Source organism: Staurois parvus, unplaced genomic scaffold (genome assembly GCF_062004578.1).
Source record: "Staurois parvus isolate SC_StPar_1 unplaced genomic scaffold, SC_StPar_1.0 ptg000018l, whole genome shotgun sequence".
Classification (NCBI taxonomy): Eukaryota; Metazoa; Chordata; class Amphibia; order Anura; family Ranidae; genus Staurois; species Staurois parvus.
In genome coordinates this window covers 607,913-633,972 of record NW_028317814.1, presented here as the reverse complement: position 1 = coordinate 633,972, position 26,060 = coordinate 607,913, and the positions used below count along the sequence as shown (strand labels likewise).

The 26,060-nt window shown below is 43.9% G+C and overlaps 1 protein-coding gene and 1 pseudogene across 1 annotated transcript in view; both read left to right on the top strand.

Annotated features, from left to right (window-relative positions):
- Nucleotides 1–16,949, top strand: part of LOC149473005 (uncharacterized) — a 36,748-nt gene extending 19,799 nt beyond the window's left edge. Inside the window, exons 2-5 of the mRNA XM_089684202.1 lie at nt 4,909–4,944; nt 5,036–5,158; nt 10,324–10,442; nt 16,662–16,949. Coding sequence (XP_089540328.1) covers nt 4,909–4,944; nt 5,036–5,158; nt 10,324–10,442; nt 16,662–16,790 — 407 coding nt within the window. The 3' untranslated portion in view covers nt 16,791–16,949. The remainder of the gene's footprint in view (nt 1–4,908; nt 4,945–5,035; nt 5,159–10,323; nt 10,443–16,661) is intronic.
- A 2,713-nt stretch (nt 16,950–19,662) lies between these two features.
- On the top strand, nt 19,663–19,818 carry LOC149473004 (U2 spliceosomal RNA; annotated as a pseudogene).
- Nucleotides 19,819–26,060: the final 6,242 nt, after the last annotated feature.

The following is a 26,060-nucleotide window of genomic DNA, read 5'->3' as shown; positions in this document are numbered from 1 at the left end:
CATATCAAAAGACAAAGCATGGGTGCATCAGTATCACATAAAAGATTGAATGATGGGGCTATGTAAGTGATTCACATATGTCATAGCTGCTTGCTATGGGGGCTCACTTCTGAGCCCCACTCTGTGTCCCCCCGCCCTCCCGCTGTCTCCACATTGACTCACTGGCTGTGATTGACAGCAGTGGGAGCCAACAGTTCCCACGCTATGCCTCAGCCAACACTATATTGCCAAAAGTATTGGGACGCCTGCCTTTACACGCACATGAACTTTAATGGCATCCCAGTCTTAGTCCATAGGGTTCAATATTGAGTTGGCCCCGCCCTTTTCAGCTATAACAGCTTCAACTCTTCTGGGAAGGCTGTCCACAAGGAGTGTGTCTATGGGAATGTTTGACCATTCTTCCAGAAGCGTATTTGTGAGGTCAGGCACTGATGTCAGACGAGAAGTCCTGGCTCGCAGTCTCCGCTCTAATTCATCCCAAAGGTGTTCTATCGGGTTGAGGTCAGGACTCTGTGCAGGCCAGTCAAGTTCCTCCACCCCAAATTCACTCATCCATGTCTTTATGGACCTTGCTTTGTGCACTGGTGCATAGTCATGTTGGAACAGGAAGGGACCATCCCCAAACTCTTCCCACAAAGTTGGGAGAATGAAATTGTTCAAAATGTCTTGGTATGCTGATGTCTTAAGAGTTCCCTTCACTGGAACTAAGGGGCCAATCCCAACCCCTGAAAAACAACCCCACACCATAATCCTCCCTCCACCAAACTTTACACTTGGCACAATGCAGTCAGACAAGTACCGTTCTCCTGGCAGCCGACAAACCCAGACATATCCATTGGATTGCAAGACAGTAAAGCGTGATTCGTCACTCCAGAGAACACGTCTCCACTGCTCTAGAGTTCAGTGGCGGCATTCTTTACACTACTGCATCCGACGCTTTGCATTGCGCTTGGTGATGTAAGGCTTGGATGCAGCTGCTCGGCCATGGAAGCCCATTTCATGAAGCTCTCTATGCACTGTTGTTGTGCTAATCTGAAGGCCACATGAAGTTTGGAGGTCTTTAGCTATTGACTCTGCAGACAGTTGGCGACTTCTTCGCACTGTGCATTTACAATGCGCTGACCCCGCTCTGTCATTTTACGTGGCCTACCACTTCGTGCCTGAGTTGCTGTTGCTCCCAATTGCTTACACTTTGTTACAATACCACTAACAGTTGACCGTGGAATATTTAGTAGCAAGGAAATTTCACAGATGGACTTATTGCACAGATGACAACCTATCACGGTACCACGCTTGAATTCACTGAGCTCCTGAGAGCGACCCATTCTTTCACAAATGTTTGTAGAAGCAGTCTGCATGCCTAGGTGCTTGACTTTATACACCTGTGGCCATGGAGGTGATTGGAACACCTGAATCCAATGATTTGGAGGGGCGTCCCAATACTTTTGGCAATAAAGTGTAGATGTAAACCCTAAATAGATAACAGTTTGTTTTACAGCACTGCAAATTATAAATAATTGGATTTTTTCTTCTTTTTATAAACCACTCTATTTACTTTTTTTAATCATTTTAACATCTCAGGGCTGCTGATCACTTCCAGGCTGTTTCATCCATTTCCTGTCTACATATATTTTTTCCAGCGTTGGCTGCATGTCTTGTCTCGATAGGCTTCCTGATAGTGACACACGTGGATAATGCCTACATAATATCTCTTAGTTTGTGAGAGGTGAGCTTAACAACTCAGCAGCAGAACTAGGAGATGTGCCACCCTAAGGGCTTGTATACACAGTGCAGTGACTGGCGGTGTTCCACACTTGATGAACGCCAGTCACCGCTAGGACACATACAAAACAATTATTTTCCATGTTCCCTATTCTCACTGCAATGCAGCATGGAGGTGCGGTGCAGTAAATACTAGTAAAATGACACATTTTACCATACTACACAGGTAGGCATCACAAAGCATTGTGCTACTGTGCAGTGACATGAATGAAGATCACTTTGTGCACATCAAATACAATTAGCAAAACAAAACAAAAAACAAAACTGATATACTGAAACTCACATCACACCGGACCCCTTTTTGCAGCAGCCCACACACTAAGCCAGAGCATTCAGTGTTCACGCAGGGTGAACAGGGCCTTAAACAGAAAGTGCCTGAAAGGTGACATTCATGGCAGGTTCTTTTAATAAAAGCTGCACACTTAATATTATTGAGAATAGTCATTTAGTTTCTACACATCCAAGCTGAACTCTGGGCACAAAATCTTTCATTTAACCACTAGCCTACCGGGCACTTTCACCCCCTGCCTGCCCAGGCCAGTTTTCAGCTTTCATCACGATTGCATTTTGAATGACAATTGCACGGTCATGCAACACTGTACCCATATGAAATGTATATCATTATTTTGCTACAGATAGAGTTTTCTTTTTGTGGTATTTAAGCCCTTCACTCTCGGCCCTTTAAGGGTTCCAGAAGCCGCGGGGCGGGGTTTAGGGTCATTTGACCGCCGTGACGCGGTCACATGATCGGGAAAGGTCCCAATTGAAAGAGGAGATCGGGACCTTTCCGTGAGTATCGGACATGTGTGCTGGGAGCGCGCAGGGCGTGCGCTCTAGGCACATATGTACTTTTTTAATAGAACGCAAATGTGCGGACACTCGGCGTCTAGGCTGAGAGGCCGCAGATTTGTGTGCGGCCAGCGTGAAGAGGTTAATCACCACTGGGTTTTTCTATTTTTTGCTAAACAAATGAAAAAAGACTGAAATTTAAAAAAAAAAATACAGTTTACTTAGTTTCTGTTATAAAATTTTGCAAAGAAATAGGTTTTCTTCTTCTATGCTATGCGCTGATGAAGCTGCAGTGATGAAGCTGATGAGGCTGCACTGATAAGGAGGCACTGGTGAGGCTGCAATGATGGGCAGCATTGTTAGGAGGCACTAATGGGCACTGATGAGGAGGCACTGATAGGCGGCATTGATGTGCACTGATAGGTTGCACTGATGGGCACTGACAGGCTGCAATGATGGGCACTCATAGGCTGCACTGCTGGGCACTGACAGTCTGAACTGATGGGGCTGCACTGATAGACAGGGCACTAGTGATCAGTGCCCTTATTATTAGTGTCAGTTCCCTGTCAGAATTGCCAGTTACTGGCTCTGCTTTCCTCACACTGACAACCCGTTAGGGCAGTGGTTCTCAACCTGTGGGTTGCGACCCCTTTGGGGGTCGAACGACCCTTTCACAGGGGTCCCCTAAGACCATCAGAAAACACATATTTCCAATGTGTAAAGAGCAGCTACTGTGTAGAAAGCAGCTGCTGTGTTGAAAGCAGCTACTCTGTTAAAAGCAGCTACTGTGTTGAAAGCAGCAGTATTGGAGGTAAAACGACACTTCATGAATTATAATTACTGGGTAAATAATTTTATGGTTGGGGGTCACCACAACATGAGGAACTGTATTAAAGGGTCACGGCATTAGGAAGGTTGAGAACCACTGCGTTAGGGAAAGACTGGCGATAACCGGTAAGTCTGTTTAAAATGTGATCAGCTGTGGTTAGACAAGCTGATCACATGGCGAAGGGCTGTTGTGATGGGCCCTTTACCACGATCTGTGATCAGTCACAGGGCACGCCAGGTGCATGCACCCAGGGAGGATATCAATAGACGCCTTCCCAGAACTAGCCAACTGCCCTGTAGCTGTCTTTCAGCTATAACATGGTCGGCAAGTGGTTAAACACATTTCTCAATCGCCAAATAGGATAGAGCTGAGAAAGACCCAGCATGACAACCCACTACAGACTGCCTACAGAAAAACTACAGGGGATGAAGAGGGTGGGTAACAAGACCAGTCACCCTGCACAAGGAGAGAAAGCAGCAGTTACTGGTCTTCATCACAGGAAGTTCCTGCACAGAGACATTTCGCACTGGATCACTGCACAGATCTGGAAAAAGAAATACACAAAGTAGTGTAAGTAAGAATGCACATGCCGGCCATCCCCGGGTCGAATTCCGAATTTTCGTATGAAAATCTTTTCTAAGAATTTTCATTTGAATTTCGCACCATTAGTGGGCCACAGCAACGGCTGATTTTCGTGTGACCATTGAATCTGAGTGATCGGCATGTTGCAAATGTTTTGAAAAACTAACAAATTCAATGATGGGAGAATCATGCAAGAAATCGAAAAAGAAATGAGCATGAGCTGGGACCTGGAAAGAAAAGAAAATTCTTGGCCCCAAAAACGTTTTCTGTAGCAACATGAGGTGAAATTGAAGGCTTGGTTGGTAGAATTTCAAAATCAATGGTGGCATCACCCGGTTACAAAACAATTTCCGATTTTCTAAAGAAAATTCATTTGGAATTTGACCCATGTATGGCCTGCTTTAGAACTAACCCTAAGTGTTTTCTGCAGCGTTTCGCAAAACGCAGTACAGTCCATTTAACATGATTTCTTTTGGGACATGTTCACGTCTTCACCCGATGCATGTTTTGGAAAGGGTCAGGGACTTTTTTGAATGCAAAAAGTTAAATTTTTGGTTCTATAGACTTCAATGGAAAAGCTGCAGAAAAGCATATATTGCATTTTTGATGTGTTTTCGCCTCGTCTTTGATACGTGTTCCATTTTAAATCTTCATGGGCCCCCTACTGACCGTGGGCCCTCGGGCAGTGCCTGAGTTTCCAAATGGTCAGTCCGCCCCTGGTTCTGCGTCAGTGACTTTAAGCATTGAAACCAACAAATCTTCAAGATAGTCAGGCATTAACATTTGCAGAAGGAGGTCATCAATGGCAGCCTGAATATTCTCTTTAAAGGAGCCCACATGTGAAGTGTGAGACGTTTGTGATCCAGACGATTATTATGTCAAAGGTGTAAAACATGAAATACTAACATTGTGTTTTCTTTTCTCAGGAATGTATTGTGAAACCTGCTTAGCAACGGTTCAAGGTATTTTATCTCTTTACTGCATGTAAACAATTTATTACTGATAAGTAACCATAATTTGTCCATTTATGGCCATGATTGACATCTTTTTCAGGACTGAAGAAAATATTGAACGAGTCAAGCAGTGTGCAGAACAGGACAAAGATCATAAAAGAAATGAAGAAAGTGTGCAGCACTTTGGATGAAAAGGCCATCATTGCTTGCAAACATCTGCTAAGTAAGTCTACAGGCACTGACCCAATACAGGAAAGGTGACAGGGCCTAGGGCAGCAAGATTTTGTAAAGTTTTACATAAAAAAAAAAAATCTAAGTACATTGAAAAAAAAAACCCAGATTTCCAGCAAAACACAAATTTCAGGAAATTTATGTTACGGTAAATAGAAATATGGCTTTAAATATTCTCTTTCCAAGGAAAAAAAGTTGCATAAAAATCTTGGCCTATTGTAAGAATTAGATCCTGTCTTACATACTGCTCTGCTTCTGTACATAGTAGCCTGTAGTCATTATACTAACCTACCCTATCTACCCTAGCCTACCCTATCTACCCTAGCCTACTCTATCCACCCTAGCCTACCTTAGCCTACTCTATCCACCCTAGTCTACCCTATCTACCCTAGCCTACTCTATCCACCCTAGCCTACCCTATCCACCCTAGCCTACCCTATCCACCCTAGCCTACCCTATCTACCCTAGCCTACTCTATCCACCCTAGCCTACTCTATCCACCCTAGCCTACCCTATCTACCCTAGCCTACCCTATCTACCCTAGCCTACTCTATCCACCCTAGCCTACCCTATCTACCTTAGCCTATTCTATCCACCCTAGCCTACCCTATCCACCCTAGCCTACCCTAGCCTACTCTATCCACCCTAGCCTACCCTATCTACCCTAGCCTACTCTATCCACCCTAGCCTACCTTAGCCTACTCTATCTACCCTAGCCTACTCTATCCACCCTAGTCTACCCTATCTACCCTAGCCTACTCTATCCACCCTAGCCTACCCTAGCCTACCCTATCTACCCTAGCCTACTCTATCCACCCTAGCCTACCCTATCCACCCTAGCCTACCCTATCTACCCTAGCCTACTCTATCCACCCTAGCCTACTCTATCCACCCTAGCCTACCCTATCTACCCTAGCCTACCCTATCTACCCTAGCCTACTCTATCCACCCTAGCCTACCCTATCTACCTTAGCCTATTCTATCCACCCTAGCCTACCCTATCTACCCTAGCCTACCCTATCTACCCTAGCCTACTCTATCCACCCTAGCCTACCCTATCTACCCTAGCCTACTCTATCCACCCTAGCCTACCCTATCTACCTTAGCCTATTCTATCCACCCTAGCCTACCCTATCCACCCTAGCCTACCCTAGCCTACTCTATCCACCCTAGCCTACCCTATCTACCCTAGCCTACTCTATCCACCCTAGCCTACCTTAGCCTACTCTATCTACCCTAGCCTACTCTATCCACCCTAGTCTACCCTATCTACCCTAGCCTACTCTATCCACCCTAGCCTACCCTAGCCTACCCTATCTACCCTAGCCTACTCTATCCACCCTAGCCTACCCTATCTACCCTAGCCTATTCTATCCACCCTAGCCTACCCTATCCACCCTAGCCTACCCTAGCCTACTCTATCCACCCTAGCCTACCCTATCTACTTTAGCCTACTCTATCCACCCTAGCCTACCCTAGCCTACTCTATCTACCCTACTCTATCCACCCTAGTCTACCCTATCTACCCTAGCCTACTCTATCCACCCTAGCCTACCCTATCTACCCTAGCCTACTCTATCCACCCTAGCCTACCCTATCTACCCTAGCCTACTCTATCTACCCTAGCCTACCCTATCTACCCTAGCCTACTCTATCCACCCTAGCCTACCCTATCTACCTTAGCCTATTCTATCCACCTTAGCCTACCCTATCCACCCTAGCCTACCCTAGCCTACTCTATCCACCCTAGCCTACCCTATCTACCCTAGCCTACTCTATCCACCCTAGCCTACCTTAGCCTACTCTATCTACCCTAGCCTACTCTATCCACCCTAGTCTACCCTATCTACCCTAGCCTACTCTATCCACCCTAGCCTACCCTAGCCTACTCTATCCACCCTAGCCTACTCTATCCACCCTAGCCTACCCTATCTACCCTAGCCTATTCTATCCACCCTAGCCTACCCTATCCACCCTAGCCTACCCTAGCCTACTCTATCCACCCTAGCCTACCCTATCTACCTTAGCTTACTCTATCCACCCTAGCCTACCCTAGCCTACTCTATCTACCCTAGCCTACTCTATCCACCCTAGCCTACCCTATCTACCGTAGCCTACTCTATCCACCCTAGCCTACTCTATCGCCCTAGCCTACCATATCTTATTGTAAAAGAAGAATGCAGGTTAGTACTTTGGAGCTTTGGTTTTAGCTTAATATATACAATGGGTATAAAAAAGAATCACCCCCCCTTTAAAATAATTACATTTTGGTGCTTTGCAGTCTAAAATGAAGACACCGTTTTTGTTTTATCCAGGTGTATATACTCAGGGCAACTTATAACATCCAAGTGAAAGATATAACACCAACATTTTTAAAAAATTCAAAACAGAATCATTGAGTTGGAAAAAGGATCACCCACTTGTGTCAGTATTTTGTTGAACCACCTTTTCCTTTAATTACAGCCTTTAGTCTGTTGTGATATGTCTCTACTAACTTTGAACATCTAGACTTTGCAATATTTGCTCACTCTTCTTTACAGAACTGCTCAAGTTCAGGTAAATTTGATGGTGAACATTTGTCTTCAAGTCATTCCACAGATTTTCATTGGGGTTACGTCTGGGCTTTGACTTGGCCATGCAAGGACATTTACCTTGTTCTCCAACCACTGTGTGGTCATTTGTGCTGTGTGCATTGGGTCATTGTCATTTTGGAAGGTAAACCTTCTGACCATTGACAACTTTCTGGCAGAGAGCAGCAGACTGTCTTGAAGAATTTGACGGTATTTTGCCTCATCTATTTTTCCTTCTATCCTGACAAGTACTCCAGTGCCTGCTGTAGAGAAACCCCCCATAACAGGAGATTACTACCTCCATGCTTTACTGTAGGAATGGTGTTATTTGGGTGGTGAGCTGTATTGGATTTCCCCCAGATATATCATTTAGTGGTGAGGCCAAATAATTAAGTTTTAGTCTCATCTGACCATAATACCTTTTTCTATGTGACCTCAAAGTCTGCAAGGTGTGTTTTGGCAAATCTCAGTTATGACTACATGTGGCCTTTCTTGAGGAGTGGCTTTTTTCTTGTAACCCTCCCATACAAGCCATATTTGTGGGGAATTTGTGATATTGTTCTCGCATGCACACCATGACCTATCATTGTCATAAATTCCTGCAACTGCTTCAGAGTTGCTGTAAGCCTCTTGGTAGCCTCTCTGACCAGTTTCCTTCTTGTTCTTTCATCCAGTTTGAAGCGACGGCCTAATCCAGGGAGGGTCTGTGTTGTGTTAAATACCTTCCACTTCATAGCCACTCATCATCCGCCCTATAGCAGAAATGTTATATTTCCAGGTAGGGGGCCTATGCGCCACCCTACCCCGTGCCACTATTAGTGGTTGGGAATGTCAATCACTGGGTCCCAGTTGGCAAAGCTGACAGGAGAGAGACCTGTGAAGATATAAATGTTGGGGTATGTTTCTGGCACTCATTAGAACTAAAGAAGTGGCTTGTGTAAGCTATGAGACATTTTTACATTGCAGAAGTCAAGTTGAATGTGACTATTAGTAGCTATACCGTGCACTAGACATGCATTTTCATAGTTAAGCCTAGACCAACCTTTTTTAACCAGGGTTCCCAAGTCCCGGGGGGTGCCTTAAGGTTTCTTCAGGGGTGCCTTGGAAAAATGCCTAAAAAATTGCATACAAGCCAGCAAGTGGATCAAGCCTGCCTTTTAGCTACACAAAGCCACAGGTTTTCATTGTGCAGCATAAACCTTCAAACCACTGGCATCCTAACAACTAGTGATGTCTTCGGTTGATAAAGAGGATGTCAGGCATTTTCACAGCATCCTTGTTTGCCTCTGCTTTGCTCCTCTCCATGGCGGCTGTTAGAAAACACGGGGCCCCATACAGCCAACCTGACAGGTCCCCCTAAAAAAATCAACCTGCTTACTATGTTTCAGTTATGAATGAACACCATGAGTAATTGGTACTGATCACTCATTGCGTTCATTCAGGAAAGGAAGGGGTTGGTAAATGTGACATATTTACCAGCCCCTTCTCTCACTCTCCATCCTGGTGGATCCTATTGCGTGACTGGAGTTGCCGGGTGGAAAGGAGAGGAGGGAATCCAGCAGCACTGAAGGGGTTGGGGCACAGGGGGGGTCTGGGTAGCAGAGGGAAACGTATGGTGCATTGGGGAGGGGTGTGATGGGTGGGGGGGGGGGGATTACTAGAATTGATTCCTTGTGTGGCTGTCTCTGCAGCAGATGAAAGTTATCAGGAGGGAGAGAAGAAACCAGATTTCAGATGCTGTAGAGAGTGCCATACAAGGGATTGGTTCCAGTAATTGCCCCACCCCCCGCTGTGCCGATCACCCTTCCTTCCCACAAATTTGATTCACCCAGCCCTCCTGCTGGCCTGGGCCCCATAGAGGAGGACTGGTGGCACCCCCTTATCCATGGCCCTGCTCCTCTCCATCAGCACTGGGATCACATTAGCAGAGTGAGGGAGAGAAACTGAGCAAGGAAAGAAACATTGGAATACTAGTCATTACCAGTGTGCAAAGGTGAGCTTTGCTTTGGAAGAATAAATCACCTCTAACGTTAGGTGTCCTTAGTAAAAGTTTTTTACATGTTAGAAAGGGGTGCCTCCAGATTGTACAGAATTTTAAAGGTTGCCTTGACTGAAGAAGGTTGAGAAACACTGATCTAGACAATTAAATATTTTAAGAATGAGTATTTCCCAACTGTGGTCACTGCATGACTGATGTCCATGTATAATGTGCTTTCTACCATATGAATAATCACCTACCATGCATTAGATCATTGCAAACTCATTGTGTAACGTGGATGAACTCATTTGTAATTGGTTCTTTATAAGCTCTTTTTAAATGCACACCTAGACTAAGCACATTTCATATAGTTATTATGTGCAGTTACCACCTGCAGGAATCTCAGTATGAAAGCTAATATTCATGGTTCTTAACTGGATCACTATATGACCAAGTGCTTAGACACATTGAAGCCGTTTCTGAGCAGCAAGGCAGAGCTTCATGATAATGCAAACTAAATATGCCTTTGTTGGTTGGTCATATTGGAAGGTTTGCTGATACACATCCATTATGTTTCTGTAATTCCTGCATCTTATGTGTTTATAACAGAATCCCATGAAGAGAAATTTGTGGAAATTTTACAAGCAGAGAAGGAAAAGACTTCGGAGACTGACCTGTGTTATATTCACACCATGGCCTGTGCTGGAATGAAGAAAAAGCACTTAGAGGCAAGTATTGGTTATGGATTACATGTCAAATTGTGAATGATTACAGTGCATCTACAGCCATATAAACCCAAAAACAAAAATGTAATGTATTGCAGATTATAAGTGGCAACATTATTTTTATTTCTTTATTTTCACTGGGTGATTCTGTCAGTAACACCCTTTCTACCTTAGGGTGACAACATTACCCTACCATACTATATCTGTGGAGAAGCAGTATTGTCAACCCAGGACTGAATTCATTTTCGTTTCTCCATAACATAATGTTAAAGAGAGAATAGATATAAATAGACAAATGAGATAATATGATAAATAATATAGAGAGATGATGATTCTCCTCTATCAGTAGAGGGAGGTGGTCCATAGTTGTCATGTACCTGGTGGAAGCTGCACTGATGGGATCTCCTATCCTGTTTTCGCCCCAAGAGTGATGAGAGGATTAGACAGGACACAGAGTGGCAAGGGTACTTATAGAAGGTTCTGGACAACAAAAGAGCTTGATCTTGTGGTTAGGCAGAAGATCAGGAAACGGATGCCAGATGTTGTCACAGAACTTGCAAGAGCAGGCAACGCGATCAGATGAGCAGTGCAGGTACAACAGTGGGGCAGTGCAGGTACAGAATTAAAAGGTAGCAGCATAAACAGGAGCCAAGGTCAGTTTCAAATGAGCAGGAACAGGCCAGAACTGTATGCAGGATGAGGAGTCAAGTAACAAAATAGGGGTCAGGTACCCAAGGAGTCAAGATCAGAAGATGTCAGAAGATAAGCTGGATAGAACACAGAAGCAAGCAGGGTGTGGTCGCAGATCGCAAGAGCTGATGAACTCACGACCAGGGGCGGACTGACCATTTGGAAACTTGGGCACTGCCCAAGGGCCTGGGGTTAGTAGGGGGCCCCATAAGATGCCCCTGGTACCTTTTTCATAGGCTTTTTTGAGTTTGGGCAAGGACACAGGGGCCCCATGATCCCCTATTGCCCTGGGGCCCCATGAGTTGTCAGTCCGCCCCTGCTCACGACCACTCAGCAATTATCTTGAGCCTTGTAGTGTTTTAAACAGGCCATTGAGTGCCAAAGTCAATTCAAACATGCACACTGATTCTCATGTGCAGTGCTCATGCTTACACACACAGCGCTGATTCTGTGCACAGACCTATGGACAGTTCCATGCCCACGCGTAGTTCTTTGGGCATGGGCATGAACTTGGTTTTCCTGACAATAGTCCACAGACAGAACTGGAAACAATGCACTAATCCCTAACCCCCCCCCCCATCCTTGACAGCGGATGAGGGTTCCTCTTCCCATACCCGCTGTCACAATTTAAAAACAGTGCAGATGTGCAGGGCTCCACCCACAAAGCTGCATCATTCATTCACACAGATCTGTGAATGTATGAATTACAAGTCCCATCTCTTCCACTGCGGCAGACGGCTTGTATTCCTCAATGAATTGCAAGGATGCTGGTGAGCATCCTTATAGTTCATTCCTGCATTTCTGTAACTATCTGTTCCTATAGGAGGTACAGGCAGACAGCTGTATTGAGTGTCTGCAGGAGCTTGACATTGCACTCACGATCCGCTGATCATGGGTGCAATGCACAGCAGGCTTCTAAGAAAAAAAATAAATGCATGTTTTTTACCTGCAACAAATTTGTGAAATTATTATTTATTTATTTTTTATTTATTAAAGGTAAACATATCCTTTTAATACACCATATAGGGATCACATAAGTAAAGTTTAGTGTTAGCATTTACATACACTTTAAATGCTGGAGACTTCATGCTGCGAAGTGTGTCACAGAAAGTCGCACAAGTCAAAACACATTCATTTCAGTGGATGCTGTCTTAATTGCTGCTCAAGTCTCAGCGACAAAATAAAATAGTTCCTGCACCATTCTGCATCTTTTTGCTACCTGAGTATCATAGACTACAATATTAAAATCACAAAAGTTGCAAGGAGGTAGTTTCTTTCTCTTATCTTTGTGCCTTTGCTGCAACTTCAGAGGGTTTTGTAAGTTCAGTATTATGTATCACACTCTGTAGCGTTATGATTGGCCAGAGCCAAAGTAGCAAAACATGAAAGTCACATTGAAGTTGCATCAAGTTCCCAGCAAGTAACACTGCAGGTTGCACGACTTTGGGGTCGCAGCAGTGTGAACCAAGCCTAAATGGACAGAGATCCAACAATGTCACCATCAGCTGTCTCCAAATGACTTAGAAGATTCTGCTTAGAAAGCTACAGGTGTGCTCCAGATTTGGTCAAATGTCAAAGGTCAAATTTGGATCCATCCACCCAAAAATGACATTTTAGTTGTTAGTTTATGTTGATAAGATGAATGCCTACTCACTTCTTTAGATGGAGGTTGATGGGGGATCAGTGACTGAATAAAATATCTAAGAGCAGGTTAAATATCTAGTTAAAGCGGAGCTCCACCCAAAAGAGGAAGTTCCGCTTTAAGCCTTTCTCCCCCACTTCCCATAAAGGATTGGCACCTTTGGGGAGGGGGTGGGGGGGATGGGTGCCCGCTCCCAGTTCCACTGTGATTGCTTAGGCAGTCGGAAGCAGAAGTTGACTTCCTCCCTCCCCTTAGTCTTCTGGGACACGTGACAGGTCCCAGAAGACTACGGGGCCATTCACAAAGTGCAACGCTTCTTGCGCATGCGCAGTGGGCACCCGACTGTGAAGCCGCAAACTGTCACAGCCAAGTGCCCACACTGAAGATGCCGGCATTGGGAAGAAAAGACGGACGGTGACACCAGCTCTGGTGAGGACCCCGCTGGACCGAGGGACATGTAAGTGGCTGTATTTCAAATGTCAGCAGCTACAGTATTTGTAGCTGCTGACTTTTTTTTCAGGTGGAACTCCGCTTTAAATAGGTAAGTCTTCAGGGTGTGTTAAAGGTCTGGTTTACCCACTCGACCTCTGGAAGGTTTTGCCCCCTTCGTGACCAGAGATTTTTTTTTCTATTCAGCAATGTGCTACTGTGACTGGTAGTTGTTTGGTCATGCAACACTACCCAAATGAAATTTATATAATTTTTTTCACACAAAGAGCTTTCTTTTTATTATATAGAAAAAAAAAAGAAAGAAAATTTTGAAAAAAACAATATTTTCTACTTTGTTAAACATATCCAATAAAAAAATTCTTCATAAGTTTAGGCCAAAATTTATTCTGCTACATGTCTTTTGTAAAAAAACATCCCAGTAAGTATATATTGATTGGTTTGTGTAAAAGTGTCAACAAACTACGGTATATACACTGGAATTTACGCAGCTATAACTGGTAATGGCGGTGATCAGCGACTTATAGTGGGACTGTGCTAGTGTGGCAGGCAATCTGGCGCTATGAAGTACACTAAGTGACATCAATAGTGATACCAGTACAGTGATCAGATATAATAGTGTAAACTGTCACTGTACTAATGACACTGGCTGGGAAGGGGTTATGAATGGACAATCAATAATTTAACTGTGTGCCTAGCAAGGGTAATATGTGCTGCATTTACTTACAGATCTGGCTGCTTCTTCTCTCTGCTTTGCAGGGCGAAGAAAAAGCCAGATTGTTGCTCTGCGTGTATGTAAGCACAGCCGATTGGCAGGTCTCAGCCATTATTCATTGACTGACACCTGTTGCCAAAATAGTTTTGTGTCCAACCATGGTGTGGGCAGCAGGGGGCGCACATGCACACTCCAAACCTGGAAGCAAGCTCACAATGTTTATTTACATGGCTGAGTCTGCATCTGCCACCCAATCACAGTAAATATCAATGTATTTTAGTTCAACGCATGGTATCTAGAAGCAGCAACACTTTGAACATCAATAGGGTCATGTATGCCAAATGTCTATGCACTCCAGTAGACGCTGGCCTTAAAGTGAACCTGTCAGGCTTCGAAATGTCTAAGTTAACTACACTGATGATGTACAGACAGCTTGTGTCCATGAAAGTACCTTTGATAATCTTCCAATAATTTCCTGCATCCCTGAGCAGCTGTTGCTTTCCAGGCTTGGGCCATTTAATGCCTACCAAGTAAAATGTGAAGAAGCAAGCTAAATGAGAGAGAGTTAATGGCAACAGCAAGAGCGATAATTAGAGCCAATCAGCAATGGTAATCTACAGAGAAGTGACAGGATTAGCTGTCTATAATGACTGTGACGTCTCTCCATAATCCCATCTCTATCAGCTTTCAGTTACTATTACACTCTCAGCATATCATTAAATCCCTGTTACCGAACGAAATTCCAAGAGTTGTGAATGCTATAAATGGCACTGAGAAACCGTAAAATAAATATACACACGATAAACCAAATGTCACTCACAGCTTTGTTTCTTGTAACATGTTGAGTATGTAATTTAGAGATTAGATATATATTAGCTCCCCTTTTAGAATCAGAAAATTAGGCAAAACTGGTAATAATATATACAGCGGGCAAAATAAATATTGACCACGGCACCATTTTTCTAGGTAAATATATTTATAAAGGTGTTATTGACATGAAATTTTCACCACATGTCAGTAAAAACCCATGCAATCCAAACACACAAAGAAACCAAAACAAATACGCTTAGAAATTAAGTTATGTGTAAGAAAACTGGCACCTTTAGAAATATATTTACTGAGAAAAATGGTGACATGTTCAATACTTATTTTACCCTCTCTACTTAGTGTAGCACCCTCCTTGTTTAGCTAGGGGGAGCTAGACCCTAATGGTTACTCAGGAGCTGGTTAGCAGCTCAGATGTGATAGCTAGATAGGTCAAATTTTGGTCAGGGTTGAGAGACTGTGCAGGCCAGCCCCTCTAGAATTTCCTGGTCTGAGTCTTTCGGAAGAAGGCCTTGGAGACAGTGCATAGATCTGAGGAGTGACTGGTTGCACTCTTGTGGGACCTCAGCCAATCCCCAACAGAAGGGTTGGTAAGGGGCTGGGACTCCCTTAAAAGTGTAAGAACCTGCTCAGGAGTGTGGAGATTGTGGTGGAAGGAGGAATAGGAAGATGTGAGGCTGGAGGAGGAAGGCTGCCAGGAGGCCTAGTGGGATGAGGCTTGCCTGTGAGCCTGGAGCTGGAAAGGAGGAAAACTTGGAACTCACTGGTCCCCTGGACCACCTGCATGGCAGAGAAGCCCAACTGATAGGGCTGATAGGAGCAGCCATCTCACAAATGGTACAGGAGAGGATCTGAGTGACCTGCACCCCCTGGGAGGATAGGGGAAAGAGCAGTCTGGTGGGAAACCAGATTATCCCCCTATTAGTTACTGTTCACCTTATTTAAAGGAACAGGAGTCAGATCCCCTGCTCAGGAAGAACGTCTTCAGATTGCTGGGTGAAGAGGAGTTCATCTAGGGTCTGGGGTGGTACAACTGAGAGATGCTGGCTAGCACTCCAACAGAGACTGCATCAGAGAAGAGAAGCTTGTGAATAGTTCAGGAAGTTGTGTTCAGATATCGGTTCTCTTGGGCATCCTATACCTCACTTACCCCATCCAAGTTCTAATCCCCTCTATAAAATAACAAAACCAATGCTCAAGGACTGATTTCTGTCTCCGGATGAAAGCTTGTGTGGTAGATGCTGAATGACTGGCTATGCAGGACTATAGGGGGACCCAATTCATCACCAATCCCTAAGGGGGTTAGTTCTACATTAGCAAAAGCAGAAAATTTGGCATTTAGGGGCCCTAGGATTGATGCTGCCGCCATCTCGGTGAGTATAAATGTTTGGGTTTTTTTTAGATTCCCACACTTCCCTTTTAAACATGCAAGCTTTTAGGATAATTTAGATCCCTTCTTTATTTATATATAAAATCCCCAAAGAATACATCTTTAATAACTTAAGTAGCCAATAAAGGGGATCACTAAAGCTAACCATTGATGAAAGAAAATTCATCTGGTTTAGCACAGACCGGTCAAATTTCGATATATCTATGGCCATTCCTGCTCTATAGAAGTCGATCTAATGATCACTAGCTGCAGCTGCTGATCAATGTATTCTGACAGCAGAGGAGCCCTGCTGTCAGAATACTATGACACAGCAGGGAGGATTCCTCCCTCTCTTTTGTTTTTTTTATTCAGCACAACCCTGTACTACTGATACTTAGAAAATTAGGGAAGTTCTAATTTAGTCCAGAGTTTTTCAGTGTAATTCCAGATTTTTTTTTAAATGTAATCTCTTGTAGTGATTTTTTATTGCTGAATAGATGAAGGAATACATGATGCAATGTGCATTCATTCTAGGTGGCGGACCATAAATTTGAAGATAACTTAAAAGAGTTTCTCGAGAAGCATTCAGACCAAGTGCGTCGTGTCAACCCAACTGCAGCAAAAAAAGATGAAAATTTAAATCACAAAAAGGACGAACTTTGACCTTGAGTTCTATAAAAGTGTTTCTTGATGCACCCATGCAGCTATTTGAGAGCTCCCTGTTAATTAGAGATGTATTTCCTGTCCTCTTTTCTCGGACTGCATTTTGAAGTGCTTATGAAGTTGGACATGGCTGAACCAATAAAAACAATACAATACCCACTGAAGTTTAATGTAGGATTGCCACCTAAATTAAAATTATTCTATGGTTTTTTTAACATTTTTTTATTATTTTTATTCGTTTTACAACAAGCAGTATAGCACATACAGTCAGGTCCATAAATATTGGGACATGGACACAATTCTAACATTTTTGGCTCTATACACCACCACCATGGATTTGAAATGAAACGAACAAGATGTGCTTTAACTGCAGACTGTCAGCTTTAATTTGAGGGTATTTACATCCAAATCAGGTGAACGGTGTAGGAATTACAACAGTTTGCATATGTGCCTCCCACTTCGGCTGTAACTTCGGGTTAGTCCAACATGAAAACACAGTTAAATTACAACAAAAGAAATTTAAAAAAAAGAAGGGAAAGATGCTGACCAAATACACCTGTAGCCTGTACAGTACACCCCACACCTCAGGCGAAAGAAAGGACGTATATCCGCCCCACCTGTAATACAGCAAGAAACCCAAACTACATATTCCACATTTCCTTCATCATTTTAGATATAAAATAGGCAGCACATATTCGCAGATAGTGTGCCAGGGCGGATTACAAAAACATTGCATGCATGTTACTATGCATAGTCAAGGGTAAAAAAAACACAAAAAACAACCAATCAGTATAAAGAATGATTATGCTGTAACAGTAACAGGAGACTCAACCCATCCTCCCCCCACTATTACATTTTTGAAATGCTCCCCTACTGATGTAAGTTGCCTTATAGAATGGGAGAACCTTGTTCACCAAAGCTTTCAAGGCCACCAGATATGGTGCTGCAGGCTTTTTCCAAGAAAGTATGTTTCCTGGCATAATACAAAAGTAAAGTAAAAAGTGTGCGTATAACTCTAGTGGGAGCCAGGCCATCCACTAAGCTTAATAGACAAGCTCTGACAGAAGGACTAATGTGTATGGTGGTGACAGATTGAATACATTGAAGGACATCCTGCAAATTTGTCTGTATGTGCGGACAATTCGAGAAGATGTGCACAGAGTCTGGAGGAACGATGCCAGCAGGAGGAGCCGTTATCCCTGGACATTTTGGCTAATTTGTGTGGTGTAAGATATACTCTATGTAGAAGTTTATAATGGATCAAGCGGTCTCTCGCAGTGACCAACCTAGTAAAAGGGGCCTCCCACACGTCCTCCCAATACTCATTATTCAAATCAGGCACCACAGTTGTCCAAAATGTTCTACAATTTTGCAACACTGTGGTTGTTTCAGGGAACAGATATTTATAGATATTGGACAGAGGATTTGAAAGATCATCATCCCTCAACAATAATTCCAATTCGGAGGGGTGGAAGGAGACCTGGGCAGATCCAAATTGGGACTGGTAGGCATGTCTCAACTGTAGATGATGGAAACATTGGAGTTTTGGTAGGTGGTATAGGGATCTCCTCCAGAGTTACCATGGGCCTCTTGGCTGCTTCTTTGATTAATGCTCTCCTTGCTCAGCCTGTCAGTTTAGGTGGGCGGCCATGTCTTGGTAGGTCTGCAGTTATGCCATACTTTTTCCATTTTCGGATGATGGATTGAACAGTGCTCAGTGAGATGTTCAAAGCTTGGGATATTTTTTTTCTAACCTAACCCTGCTTTAAACGTCTCCACAATTTTATCCCTGACCTGTCTGGTGTGCTCCGTGGTCTTCATGATGTTGTTTGTTCACTAATGTTCTCTAACAAACCTCTGAGGGCTTCACAGAACAGATGTATTTATACTGAGATTAAATTACACACAGGTGGACTCTACTTACTAATTAGGTGACTTCTGAAGGCAATTGGTTCCACTAGTTAGATTTTAGATTTTAGTTAGAGGTATCAGAGTAAAGGGGGCTGAATACAAATGCACGCCACACTTTTCAGATATCTATTTGTAAAAAATTTTGAAATCCATTTATCATTTTCCTTCCACTTCACAATTATTTGCCACTTTGTGTTGGTCTATTACAAAAAATCCCAATAAAATACTTTTATGTTTTTGGTTGTAACATGACCAAATGTGGAAAATTTCAAGGGGTATGAATACTTTTTCAAGGCACTGTACATGGGACAAAATATTACATGTACTTTGTCCCATATGGGACAGAATTGCAAAATGAAAATTATAGTGCCAGATCCTCCTTAACCCACTTGCCATCCGTAGGATGTGATATGACATCCTACTACTAGCTATACCATGACTTGGATAAATGAGAACCTTCACAGACATTGCAGTAAAAACATCATCTAGAGTTCTAACCCTTCCTGGGATACGTAAAACTGCAAAATATAATAAATGGGACTTAATCCTCCTCAACAGCAGTAATCTTGAATACAGATTCCTTTTATTGGCTGATTGGGAGATTGTGACATTGATTGGTTGAAGTGGAGATTGTTCAACCAACTCCCCACCTTAGCCATTCAGAGGAATCCCTGTATTCATTACTGAAACGCAATTAGGTTGATTTACTAAAACTGGAGCACACATCTGGTGCAGCTGTGCATAGTAACCAATCAGCATCTAACTTCAGCTGGTTCAATGAAGCTTTGACAATAAAACGAGAAAGCTGATTGGTTGCTATGCATAAGTGCACTAAATTCTGGGTGCTCCAGTTTTAGTAAATCTCACTAATGCTTCCTGGTGAATGGCTGAAGAGCAACAGCTCTGTATACTGTATGTAGCTTATGCTACATACAGTTTATACAGTGCTTCCAGTGGGCACATCGCTTCTCGGCCTTTTGGCTAAGGTCAAGTGTAGTATCTGTTGTTATCAGTGTCTAGTAGGGGTGCTCCGCCCTCATTCTTGCTTTAAGGCGAGGATGGCTGGCTGTATTATTATTATTATTATACAGTATTTATAAAGCGCCAATAGTTCGCTCAGCGCTGTACATTACAGAGGGGGACAGAACATGTGACAGAACAATACCAATACAATGCAAAACATGAGGGGATTGAGGGCCCTGCTCTTTCGAGCTTACAATCTAGGAGATAGTACCCCTGCTGGTATGATCGGGGCTCCGAAGGCTAGAACCAGCTGGAAGAGAAACCAAGGCACCCACAGGCTGTTGGGGCCTGGGAGTAAAACTTGAGGGGCCCAGTTCCTCCTGATTTGAACGGATATACCTTGTCTGGCCAGGGGCCGGGGAGGCAGACAGTCCTCAGAGCAGTGCCCCCTGAGTGGTCACCTCAGGGGTGCTCTTAGTAGCACACCGGGGTGGAATCCCAAGTGTGAAAAGTGCAAATGGTCACTATTCCATTTTTCTGCACTTTTTCTGCACTGCGCCTATTGGCTAAGTCCAGGGCAATTTTTTTGATATGGGCCTCAGAGCCTAGCCAGTGCACAATTGCACGGCCACTTGTGGGTCCTTGGGCCTGCCCTGAAGTCTAGGGGGAGGATTCATGGCCATCAGGTTCCTTCCTACCCTGTCCCTGGGGGTCCCTCTTCGGGAGAGCCCCCTGACCTAGTACTTGGTGGTCGATTTCGGCTGGCCACAAGGAAAGGGGTCCGCCAGGCCTTTTGGCTAGGTGGACCATGTGGAAACCTTTGCCCTTCAGGAGCCTTGCACCCTGGGGGATCAGGGTAGGGGTCCTACCCCTTGGGGGGGTGGACTAAAGCACACCCCTAAGTGCACTTTTTTTGTGTCTGTGCTTTGCACTTGCACGTTTTTTGTTCACTTACGGGTTTTTGTTTTTTCACACCTCCGCGGACTTGATAAAAAAAATCTGTTAGTGAAGCAAATTGTTTGGACCAGCTTGGTCCAAACAAACTATTTAAATTCTCATGACACATAGGGTTAGGATTTAATTTGACCAGATATCAGCTTCTTGCAGTCCCTGTAAATCAGGGCTGGAGTGTGAGAGGAAGAAGCAGTACAAGGAGCCAATCAGTTCATGTGCCAACAAGGAAGATGCTGAGTGGTTAGCTTTACTGTGCTGGTTCTTCTTTCACTGTCCAGTCATAGGCTGAGGCAGGGCCAGGACGACGTGGGCTCAGTGGAAATTGGTTGAATCATCAGACTGAGAGCATCTGGTGGCAGTGTGGTATATTCTCTGGCTTGAAGGTATATATTGCAGCAAAAGCTAGTTTTGCTATTTTATCTTTGAATGGGCTATTCATTTGTGCCTTATTTTTGGCTGGGGTTCTGCTTTGAGTTTAAGAGTGATGATGGGTTAGGTTAGGACATCTGACAGGTTTTATTCCTGTCTAGGTTCATTGGTACTGGAACTGACAGTAAGGGAAAAGACACATTTCCTAATACAGGAATAGAGTGAAAATGTTCCAAAAGAAATACTTATTCTTCTGACAACTTTCTAAGAAGGAATCTCTTAGAGATATTTCACTTTGGAGAGATTTCCTCGCAGTTCCTGTTGTGTCAGCAGGTCAGGAATCTCCCCAATGCCACACAGGGGTTTCAACCATTCCGTACTCTATTCAAATTGAAAAAAAAAAAAAGATTAAAGACATCTAACAACAGAAGGTATCCATATGTCTTATCCCATCAGATATTTCAAACATAAGAGGATTAGTTCTCATTTTAAAAGACTGAAGAGAGTCAAGAATATCATCCCTGGCTCCATATGGCTAACTACATCAAGAACCATTGGTGTGTAGCACAGATAAGCCCTAACATAACTCTCTGGGTCATTGAATCTAAATATACTTTGATGTTAAAAAGGTTTTTGCAACTTTTCATTGTGAGTCTTCCAGACCTTAATTTTTGCCAGGTTTTATCCTCTATGAATTTGTTCCTCTTGAAAATAAAAGCAAAACTGTAAATGGATTTGTCACAGCTCTAAAATTGTGTGCAGAATTCAAACCTTTTTAAAGCTGCATGCTGCGTGTGAGCTAGGTACCTTTTCTTTGGCAAGAAAATCTATCTTCACATGTCAAGATAACCCAAATTCTTTTTTACTTGTTAACAACCAAATTACGAAAACTTGAATAATAACACCGCTGTAAAGGGAGCCCTTCATCCTAATTGGTGCAGAGGAGAGGTGTTGATTGCTTATTCTTATGCTAACTGATAAAGAGAAAGACAGCTCCGTGTGTACTATGTGTCACCATCAGAATCATACATAAGTCAACAAAATAAAAAAAAATAATAATTTGGTTCCCAACCGCCCCACGCAGATTCACTGCTGCAGCGCGGCCGCTCTGTGCTGGATCATGCATATGGTACGCAATCAGCTCTTCCGGGTAGGACGCTCACCACACGCTGTGAATTATTACTGCACTTTTAAAAGTGCTAATATGCCCATTGCAAAGCTATGTGATGTTTATTAAACTGACCTTTTTCTCTTCCAGCTGCTGTTGACATCGCTAGGCTACTAGAAAGATCCTAGGGGACATGCACTTGGTACTTCTCCCTCTGCGTGGGACAGAAGCTGGAGCTCCTGCTCCCTCTGTGGCCAATTGCTTTCTCTGCTGTGGGTGCCAGCTTCATGTACTTTGATGCTCTCGGATGGTGAGCCAACTGCCATCCCAGAGCATAAGGTCGTAGGTCATGGGTTGAGCAACCCCCTGTCATAGGCCAAAAATTATATTTTCTCTGTCTTCCTTTAATATCTTCAGGACAAGAAGGAAAACCTTCCAATTAAGACATGTGCATAGAAAAAACAACTTGACGGGGATGGTAATTATTCCCTATGTCAGTGGTTCTCAACCTTCCTAATGCCGCGACCCTTTAATACAGTTCCTCATGTTGTGGTGACCCCCAACCATAAAATTATTTTCGTTGCTACTTCATAACTGTAATTTTGCAGTGAGAGGAATAGTGCCACATAATTGGTGTCAGTGAGAGGAATAGTGCCACATCACTGATGTCAGTGGGAGGAATAGTGCCCCATCATTGGTATCAGTGGGAGGAATAGTGCCCCATCGTTGGCATCAGTGGGAGGAATAGTGCCACATTGTTGGTGTCAGTGTGGGAGGTATAGTGCCCCATCATTGGTGTCAGTGGGGGGGAATAGTGCCCCATCATTGGTGTCAGTGTGGGAGGTATAGTGCCCCATCATTGGTGTCAGTGGAAGGAATAGTGCCCCATCATTGGTGTCAGTGTGGGAGGTATAGTGCCCCATCATTGGTGTCAGTGGGGGGGAATAGTGCCCCATCATTGATACTAGTGTGGGGGGGGAATTGTGCCCCATCATTGGTGTCAGTGGGGGGGTAGTGCCCCATCGTTGGTGTCAGTGGGGGGAGGAATAGTGCCCAATCGTTGGTGTCAGTGGGGGAAGGAATAGTGCCCCATCATTGGTGTCAGTGGGGGGGGGGGAGGAAATAGTGCCCCATCATTGGTGTCAGTGGGAGGAATAGTGCCCCATCATTGGTATTAGTGACACCAATGATGGGGCACTATTCCTCCTACTGACACCAATGATACTTACCTTGCTGACTCCTGCTCCAGCCTCGGCTCGCTCCCTCCCTCTCCCATCTACAGCCAGCATACCTGGCTGCAGCAGCACCATCTGCACGCTACAGACACTTACCTGTCAGCTGTCTTCCTTCTCCGGCTGCTCCCTTGCTCGATCTTCTTTGATCTTCGTGCTGCTGCTTGGCTCCTCCTCCTCGCCGGTGATTGGCTGCCTGTGTGCCTCTCCTGAGCTACAGTTCTGGCGGCCAATCACTGGCGAGGAGGCGGAGCTGTTGAGTGATCCCGGGGATGTGGCCAGATGACAGGGGCGGCATGTCATCCCGCACACACATGACGTCCAGGGAAATGTGGACTTATCTGCATGTGGGCGGACCCGCCTGGAGACTGATAGAGGAGTGGTGTCTCGGTTCCTAAGACCATCGGAAATATGTGTTCTCTGATGGTCTTAGGAGACCCCTGTGAAAGGGTTGTTCGACCCCCAAAGGGGTCGTGACCCACAGGTTGAGAACCGCTGCCCTATGTGAAGTCAGGCTTTATATTAGCATCCCACAATACACTAGAAATCAGACAGAAGTTATGCAGCAAAAATTAAATCCTTATTTAAAGGCTAAGTTCACCTTTGGAATATGCTACATCCTAAATTAGGGTATAACATGCTCCAGCTCATCCCCAATTACCTCTCTCACCCCTTCCCCTGTGATGGCAAGAAGGGGATCTTCTCCACTCACCCACTGACACATTTAAAAGCAGCGCAGCTGTGCAAGGCGCTACCCAAAACAGCTGTGTCATTCATTCACCGTAATCTGTGCGTGCAGAAACTGTAAGTCTTGTCTGTCGATGAGGCAGACAGCTTGCAGTTCTCAATGGACTGCGTGTGCCTTTGCAGTCCATTCACTCTTCCTCCAGCTTTGTAACTGAAAGCCGCAGAGAAGTATGGGCATAAGGCTGGAGAAAGCACGTGCAGGAGCCTGATTTTGCCCTCGCGGTCCACTGATCAAGGTTGCAATGCTTTGTAGGCTCCTGTAGAGAAGTATACATACTTTTCTTTTTCTGCATAAATATGTGCATTTAATATTTTTATTTTCCTAAAATGTGAACTTATTCTTTAAATTAGAACTAAAGTCAACAAAATATCTCTGAGACCAAGCACCAGTGGGCTTGGCGAACCGCGTCAGAGAGCATGGCCAGAACAGCGTCTGAGGCCATTCCTCAACATTGGACCCCTGGGGTCGGTTGAGCAGCGTCCATCCCTTCACTTGCATTGGCTTGATACTGTAATCGCTCTGACTCATGCTCCCCTCGTCTCACTTGCCGGTGGGGTGATCTTTTTCCTTCCATCCATAGCTTGGAGAGGCACCACAATGTATACTTTTCGCTATCAATAAAATATCACCCACAAGCCTTTCACTGGTGCTGACATCTTCTACCTGGCTTTTAGGGCTGTCTTGATTGGCTGGTGTGGGATGATGTAATGCATGATTTACCCCAGCATTGAGGTGTGCCCAGAATGTATGGCAAGATACATATGCAGCTCATTGTACATTCTAAAGAAGACTTCAAATACCAGGCAATATAGTATGCCTCTTCTGTAATAACAGTGTGCCTGTTTGCAATTTTTTTCTTTAAATTTTAGTTCTGCTTTAAATGTGTTGCTAGCATAATTTAACCGCTTCCTGTCCGGCCCATGTATATAAACGGCTGGATGGGAGCAGTGCAGGAGTGGGTTGCCGTTCATAAACAGCGCCCGCATTTTCAGCCTGGGAGCGCGCGGCACTACGATCCAGTGCCCGCTGTGTCCGGAAGACACAGCGGAACACCGATCGCTGTACAGAACCTCTGTGTGAGGTCCCGGTTATGTGATCACTGATTGGCCAATCAGTGATCACATGAATAGTAGTAAGCAAGATGTCACTTCTGACATCATTGCTTACTACTTGTGAAATCTGTGAATGATCACAGGTCACGTGGTACAAGGCTATTCACAACAGCCTTGTACCATGTGACAATCTGACCAATCACAGTTCGCACAGTATTTCTCAATGGCTGCAATAATGCAGCCAGAGAGAAGGAGAAATTATTGCGTTTACAGCCTTTATGGGTGTAAAAGCAATCAGTGTAAAAAAAATAAATAAATCTTCATTACCCCCCACCAGTAGTACAGTGTCTCTATGATGACATTGTACTGTTAGGGTAACAGTATGTTAAAAAAAAACAAATAATATAAACAAAAACAATTTAGAAAAATTATAATTTTTGGTTATAAACTAATTTGGGTTTTTTGTTTTTTTTTTTTACTAAAAAGATAGCCGAGTACATTTTGGCCAAGATTTATGAAGAAAGATAATTTATTTGCAAAATGTTATAAGCAAAACACTTTTTTTTTACATTTTTGGACTTTCACTTATATAGCAAAAAAAAAATCCCAGTGGTGAATAAATATTACCAAAATAAAGTTTTATTGGTCTCAAAAAATGCTAACAAATTCATATGGGTACAGTGTTGCATGACCGCGCAATTGTCATTCAAAGTGTGACAGCGCTGAAAGCTGAAAATTGGCCTGGACAGGAAGGAGGTAAAAGTGTCCAGACTTGAAGTGGTTAAAGTGGTTGTAAACCTCAGACATGAAATATGAACAAATCATATCCCTCTATAGTTTGTACTTGTCTCAATTAAGAGCACTAAGTGTCATCTCTGTCTGCTGCCTCACTCCTCTGCTATCAGCATGAATCACTTCTGACAAGTTTTCGGA